The 7,959-nt window shown below is 46.8% G+C and overlaps 1 protein-coding gene across 1 annotated transcript; it reads left to right on the forward strand.

Moving 5' to 3' along the window:
• Positions 1 to 678, forward strand: LOC123163649 (cell number regulator 2-like). The gene is made up of 2 exons (XM_044581004.1): positions 1 to 494; positions 590 to 678. The coding sequence occupies exons 1-2, from the start codon at positions 80 to 82 to the stop codon at positions 676 to 678; spliced, it is 504 nt and encodes a 167-aa protein (XP_044436939.1). The 5' UTR covers positions 1 to 79.
• Positions 679 to 7,959: the final 7,281 nt, after the last annotated feature.

Raw genomic sequence — 7,959 nt, forward strand, 5'->3', positions numbered from 1 at the left:
CCCGCGCTTACACCACCCGCCGGTGGCCGGAGGAGGAAGCGGCTAGCCGGAGGAATCAAAATCAATCCGCGTGCCCAGCATGGACGCCGCCGAGCAGCTGCCAGCACCGGCCGCGCCGACGACGCGCGCGCTGGTGCACGCGCAGCCGCCGGTCCACCCCTGGACCACGGGCCTGTTCGACTGCGCCGAGGACCCCGGGAACTGCTGGATGACGTGCTTCTGCCCGTGCGTCACCTTCGGGCTGGTGGCGGAGATCGTGGACCGCGGCTCCCTCTCCAGCGGGGCGAGCGCGGCGCTGTACGTGCTGATGGGGATGGTCACGTCCTGGTGGTTCCCGCCCATCTACACCTGCTTCTACCGCACCAAGATGCGCGCCCAGTACGGCCTCCAGGAGGAACCCTACCCGGACCTCTGCGTCCACTGCTTCTGCGAGTACTGCGCCCTCTGCCAGGAGTACCGCGAGCTCCACAACCGCGGCTTCGTCATGGACATCGGTGCGTGCGTGCGTGCGTTCGTGATCTATCGTTGGTCTGTATTTCCGTCCTGCCGGCCGGCCGTGCGTGTGTTGAACTGCGGTGGATGGATGCAGGGTGGCACGCCAACATGGAGCTGCAGCAGCGCGGCGGCGTGGCGGCGACCGTGCCGCCCGCCATGCACGTAGACGGGATGACGCGGTGATTGTGATCGATCGGTGCAAGAGCTAGCTAGCTTAGCCACCTAGCTGTTGGATCAAAATCTATATACCCTTGCATCTCGATCCATGATGCGAGAGGGGTAGTTCAGCTTAGGACAAGAGATCAAGCTCTCAGGTGAGGGGGTGTGGTATCTTCTCGGTTCTTAGTGCAGGTGTTCGGCGAGATCGTTGCCAAGGCGGCTGGCAATGCCTTCGACGCTGTTTCTATCTTCTCCGACAGGTGTTCGAGCTTGAAGGGCGACTCCATCTTCAAGGGGTGCTTCTTTTTCTATCAGTTAGGTGCTTGTAGGGTGGGTTGTGTTGTAAGCTGTTTTCTCAACACCTTTGTATCTTTTGGGCCGTTGGCTTTCACGTTGCTTTCTCAGTGTAGTTGTTTCGTTGTGCTAATGTGCTTGTGTTGGTTGTATTCCAGATGGGGTTGATGGCTTTGCTAATTCAAAGCTGGGCTCGTCTCGAGCCTCATTTCGTAGATAAACTTATTAAAGACCAAGTTGTCTTGTTGGCTGTATTCCTGCGAGGTTTATTTCATGGTCCCTGCGTTCCAAAATAATTAAAGTTTTAGGTTTTTGTAAAGTCAAACTTGCTTAAGTTTGACCAGTTTTGTAGAAAAATACGGTAAGATCTACAATATCGAATACACGTAGTACAAAACTATATGTCCCAAAGAATCTCAAAAGACTAAGTTGGTGTTTTAGATGTTAATATATTTTTTCTATAGACTTGATCAAACTTAAAGAAGTTTCACTTTGAACAAATCCAGAACTTCAATTATTTTGAAATGGAGGTAGTATATTATTAACGACGTGTAGCTACCCAACGCTAGGTTGGAGCCATGCTCCTGTCACTATGTGGCATTTGTGGGAAGCTCGTAATGATGCTAGACATGCTCCTAAAAGCGCCACCAATTCGCAGTACAATAGAGAAGATCCGTGCATATTCAGATTTGATCATGCAACATATTTTCATCTCTAAATCTGTCAACAGGTGTGAGTCGACTTCATCCAATCCTCCCTGGACTCCGCCGCCGACAGGTATAATCTTGATTTGCTCGGATGCTGCAGTTTTTTCTGACTTGAACAGGTCTGGAGCTAGTGTTGTTGCTTTAAACCATGATGGTGGATGCGTTGCTGCTATCTCTGAACCACTACATGGTGCTTCTAATCCTGAACTAGCTGAAGCTTTAGCTTTGCGTACTGCTGTACAGTTAGCAACTGATGAAGGCTTTTCGGATGTTATCTTTGCGTCGGATTGCCTTTTGCTGGTGCAAAAACTGAATTCGAGATCTTGGGATCGCTCCAGCATTGGCATTGTTGTTGAAGACATCAAGTTTGCTTCTTGAAGCTTTGTTTCTGTGGTGTTCAAACATGTTCATCGGCAAGTTAATGTAGCAGCTCATTTGTTAGCTAAATCTTGTAAGAATTTGTCTAGTGTTGTTGTTTTTCATTTTGCTCCGGACTGTATCCGAGAGACTCTTTGTAACTTTGTTCAGTGATCAATAAAGCCGTTGTTCTCTCTCAAAAAAAAACGCTAGGTTGGAGCCGCTTTCATAAATTTAGCTTTTCCGCTTAGCGTCATTTGCGAAACTGATGTCAATAAATACTCGCTCTTATTCCACAAATTCAAAATGTTTTACCTCTCTAACAGCACACCTGATTGATGATCCGTTTTCACCATTGACATCGTCTTTACAAGGGCATCAAAACTATATTCACTAGTAGAAAACAGAGCTTTGATTCTAACCGGATCGGAGCAATAGTCCCAGCCGCATTACGAACCGGGACTAATGTGAGCATTAGTCACTACACCATGGTTGTTAATCGGAGGCATTTTGGTAAGGGCGTTTCGGAAAATGCCTCCAAACTGTATATACGTGGCATTTTTTTATTTGCCTCAAATTCCTGTATATAAGAAGGAGTTTCATGAAAATGCCTCCCATTGTAGTAAGCTTTCACGGCATTTTCTCAAACTGCCGCTAAACAGACATGAATCGGAGCCGTTCTCAAGAAAAGCCTAAAATCGATGTAGATTTTGAGGCGTTCTTTTAATCGCCTCAGCGGCGCCCGCCTAAAGGATGGCCCTGCAGATTGGTCGCACGGCCGTTGCTGCGGCGGTGGACTGGGACGGCACCGCCGGACAGTTGCTCAGGCAACGAGCAGCTACAAAACTGGCCCCGTACAGCGGCTCCCGCAGCCATGGATGAGAAATAAGGTGCCGGCGGCGCGTTGCTCAAAACTCTAGTTCCGGCATCGTCGTTTATTTTTTTAGAAAAACAGGGAGGCCCTCCCCGGTTCCATTACTCGAATGAAACCCCTAGAAACATAATCCATACATCAGCTCACTGAGAGGAGCAGTTCATGAAGTGAAAAGAAAAGCAGGAAAATAGCAAACGGGTCACTAGAAAGCCCTATTACAAAAGTAGCTCCCCGGGAGGGGGGCGGGGGGAGCCAAGCACGCTGAGACGTAGGACCTCTACATGATGCCGACGCCTTCGTGCAAAGCCCTCCGAGTCTTCATGGGTGGTGCTGCGGCAGCCTGTGGAGACCAGCAAGTGATAAGGGTTGACACCGGGCTGATAACAGTCGCCTTGCCGCGGGGGTCTCTTTTCTTGGGAGACGAGAAGCTTTCATCATCTTCAGAGATCTTGAGATTCCTCCATGGTTCGAACACCAGCTCGCTGTGGGAGTTCAACCGCTCTTGATCAGCATAGGATTCTGAAGGAATTTTGCCAGGTGTGCCACAAAGACCATCGGTCTTTCCCTGCACACATTCGGGGATAGAATGATCTAGTTCCTTAGAGTATTCAAGATCGATCTCAGCACCTGGGTAACAGAGATCCAAGCAGTGTTATTGACGATCATATAATTTCTTTTTTTTTTTCCAAAGGCACCATAGCACAACTGAACTAACAGTATTCAAGGCAGAGTTTTTGTTGTTAGAAACCCAAAATCTAGCAACAGACTCAAAGTCAGCTCCCACTTGAACATCAAAGTGCCCATTAATGAAAGCCCACAAGTTTTTAGCCATAATACAGTCAAAGAAAAGGTGCCTATTGGATTCTTGATCAGAACAATAAACACAATCAAGGGGTTTAATGATATACCTCTTCCTTAGGTTATCTCTAGTCATAAGCTTGCTGTTAGCAAGCAGCCAGAGAAAGACATGAATTTTGGGAGGAACCCTAAGCTTCCACACTGCAGGGATAAACATAGGTTGGATCCCCCCAAAATTGATCACATGGTAAAGTGAACTAGAAGAATATTGGCCTTTGCTATCTATCTTCCATATCAGAGCATCAGGTTCAGAGGACGACCCAATACTTCCAACTATTTCTACTAATTGGTACCATTGTTCCATCATTTTGTCATCAAAATTCCTCCTGAAGGTGAGTTTCAATTGATGTCCACCCCAAACCTCATTGACACATTTAATTGCTCATTACAGATAGAGTAGACAGGCCAAAATTGGACTGCTAAAGGGGAAGTACCAAACCAGGTGTCCTCCAAAAATCCAACTTTATCACCTATACCAATTTTCCACCTATACCCAAACTTCAAAGTTTGAGTAATGGAGTTAATCCCTTTACAGAACGTGGATCAGTTTTGGGTAGGGGAAGGGGCAAAGAGGTTAGGCCTCACAGCCATGTATTTATGATCAATAATCTATTTTCAGGGTTTCCCATCTCCTTCATAATATTTTTTAATCCAGGAGCCCAGTAGACAGATATTGATTTCTTGAAGGTTGGGAATGTCAAGGCCCCCAAAATCTTTTTTCATAGAGAGATGCAACCCCTGTGGGTTCTGCCCAGATCTTGTTGACCAGGTCAGAGAAATCCTCCCTCGGGAGCCACCACTTCTCAAATTTAAAACTACTTTTCCTAGGTGTTTGGTTCACACCAGAGTCCAGAGGATAGGTGTGTGATCACTACCGCATCTAGGTAAGGCTTTGTAAGAGGACAGAGGAAAAATTCTATCTAAGCTAGTGTCAGAGAAAAGTCTATCAATAGTAGACATAATTAGGTCCACCTGGTTGTTAGCCCAAGTGAATTTCCTACTAGACAGTTTAATTGCTAAAAGGCTCCAGATCTCAATCCAAGCATTGAAGTTATCACTCTACTTATGATTGATCACACCATTGTTTTTGTCACTAGAGCTCCTGACCAGATTAAAGTCCCCACCAATAAGGGTAGGGGTATCTATATCCACAAAGACAGTGTGGAGCTCAGAAATAAAGGCCTCCTTTCCTTCATCATAGGAAGAGCCATAAACAGAAATCAATCTAAAGATTAGGCCATCTGATTTGATCTTGACTAGACAACTAGCATAAGAGTCTAGGTGGGACCAGGAAATGACTTCAAAAACTTCTAGGTCCACTCCCATCAGGATGCCACCAGCAGAGCCCTTTGATGGGAGGTGATGCCAAGAAAACTCTCTAGTCCCTACTAAAGATTTAAGGTAGGAGCTAGAGAATTCTATTTTTTTAGTTTCCTGAAAACCCAACACAGTAGCATGCGTTTTATTTATGATGTCAATAATAAGGGTTTTCCTATCTGGAGCAGCTATGCCCCTCACATTCTAGAACAGAGCATTCATGATGCATCTCTAGCTAGTCATGGGGTGCTTGCCCCGCTTGTCATGGAATTGTCATGGCAGATGTCCTAGTGCGAGGACTTAGTCGTGAGGCCAACGCATCTATGTGGTAGCTTGAGAGGGGTTGAGCGGAATCGAGAGACGCAACACAAGACAGGGATTTAGACAGCTTCGGGCCCCGGGAAACATCATCCGGTAATAACCCTACATGCTGTTTGTGGCTAGGTCTCATTATCATCACGAGGGAGTCGCCGTAAACCGGCTCTCCCAGTTATGTCTAGCCCTAAGATTATTTCTCCCCCCTCTTGGGGTGCCCTGCCCCTCCTTATATATGTTGAAGGGACGGGTTACATGTAGAGTCCAACTCGGATTAAGACTTAAACTATTCTGACTTCTCTTCATGGGCTTCTTAACGTCTTGGGCTTCATAACGTCTTGGGCTTGATAACGTCTCGGGCTTCATAACCCCAGGCGACTCTATCTGCCGGGTTATGACTGTCAACCAGTTATCACTATCTGCCGGGTTATGACTGTCTGCCGGTTTATGATGGTCTGCCGGGTTATGATGGTCTGACGGGTTATGACTTCCTGCCGGTTTATGATCTGACTTAACATCTGCCAGGTTATCATCTGACTTAACACCTGCCGGGTTATCATCTGACTTAACACCTGCCAGGTTATCATCTGACTTAACACCTTCTGGGTTATCATCTGACTTAACACCTGCCGGGTTATCATCTGACTTAACACCTGCCGGTTTACCAGGTCCCAGCCGGGTTATAACTCCCGCCGGGTCATACCGCGGGGTATATCCCCGACACCGCCTATGTTTACAAATGAGGGACCAGAGTCCATCATTGTGACTAGCAGGAGAATCAGAAAGAATTTCACTAGGGTTATCACAGACTAGGTTAGATCTAGGAACAATCCCCACAGTCCTGTCCTGGGTCTTATCAATACTAATGGTACCATTGGAACTTTTAGCATTATCTATTTTATCCAATTCTACTCCAATGCTAGTAGCAACAGAAATAAAGGAAGAGGATTATTGAAAAGAGAGAAAGAGGGTGATTTCTTACTGTTATCTGTAGGGACTTCCAGGTTTTGAACCTCTTTGAATTGTTGAGCTTTCTCAATAATAGTTCTTTTCTCACCAGCCAGCCTAGAGCTCATTCTGGAAGCTTGAACAGGTCCCCATTTACTCTGGTTTTTGGGTTGATGGAGCTTGGGGAATTCAGTGTCATATTGCTCTTCTGGGGCGTGGTAGCATTGGTAACTATCCCAATGCCAGAGGACACCCGATCCTCCTGCATTGCTTCAGGTTACATGTCAGAAATTGTATCATCATCATCCACAAGCTCCATCTCTCTGATTAAGTTGAATCCCATAGCATCTCCTTGGATTGAATTAAGGATTTTCTCCAAGTTACTGGTCCTGCCCGAGTATTGAGAATCTGGCAGCTGTGACTTCAAAAGTGATGTTGGTGGTAATTTCTCCAATCATGTGATTGTGGCCAATGGATTGAGATCTGGGATTGGTAGTTCCAGAGCCAGTCCCAAAACCATGATCAGACCCAGTCCTAGAGCCTCTGTTGGATCCAGCATCTTTAGAAGTGTAGTCTCTATGTTCTGCCTCCATGGAAGGTTGGATGCCAAAAGAAGGGTTGGTGGAGGTGACTGGATCCGTGGGAGGTATATATGAGGGGCTCAACCTCAATAAGCAACCTGTAGATCTTGCCATGAATCCGAAACACCTTCTCTTCTGGAATTTTAGATGGGTCTTTACAGACAATTTTCACCCTGACAGTCTCATAGAAGGACCTGAAGTTGTGTTGCCAATCCACATCAGTTAGGACCCCTAGGGTGGAGGTAATCTGGTCCAACATAGACCATTCACACCATTTAGGATTCATGTTCCTGATTTTGATCCAAACCTCGTGGAGCTCATCTTCAGCCTCAACATTGCCTTTCCAGACTTCCACATTGACAATGACATTATCTTTTTTGAGACCAAAACAAGGGTAACCAGCTACTTGAACCACATCAATCTCAGGGGGAAGTTTTACTAGGAAAGACCACTCATCTAAGCATTGATCGGCCATGGCCGGTTTGTCTTGTAGATGTCCGCAAATTCACTAGCTAGTTCTTGTTTAGTGACTTCACCAGATTCCACAAGCATAATAGCAACATTCTTTAGAGCCCCCATGTGTTGAGCATTGACATCTGGTTCATCTACATGGTAAAACCCAAGACAAGGGGCAGCACTGCCAACATATCTAGCAGAGGTATGGGGTTTCTTCCTGACAGGGCAGTTGTCAACCTTGTGAGTGACCATCATACAGATGAAACAGTTTTTTGGCTTCCCACATTTGTCCACATGATGACCAGGATCACCACAATTGTAGCAGACTACATCTAGGTAAGACATCAGGCCAGAGTTTGAGACTAGAGGAACCTTACCAGCCTGGTCCTATTTCTTCTTCTGAGAGTTCTTGTTTTGAGACCTATTACTGACCTGACTCCCAGACGTGGCAGGGTTGGCATTTGCAGATCCTCCAGGGCCTTGTCCTTGTGGTTGTGGTGGACCAAGAGGGGGGGGGGGGGCTAACCACTGCTGCTGCCAAACCCCCATGCTCTCCTGACGCCCTCCTTTGTTCTTGCCTCTCCCGCGCCCACGCCTG

This window comes from Triticum aestivum, chromosome 7D (assembly GCF_018294505.1).
Source record: "Triticum aestivum cultivar Chinese Spring chromosome 7D, IWGSC CS RefSeq v2.1, whole genome shotgun sequence".
Classification (NCBI taxonomy): domain Eukaryota; kingdom Viridiplantae; phylum Streptophyta; class Magnoliopsida; order Poales; family Poaceae; genus Triticum; species Triticum aestivum.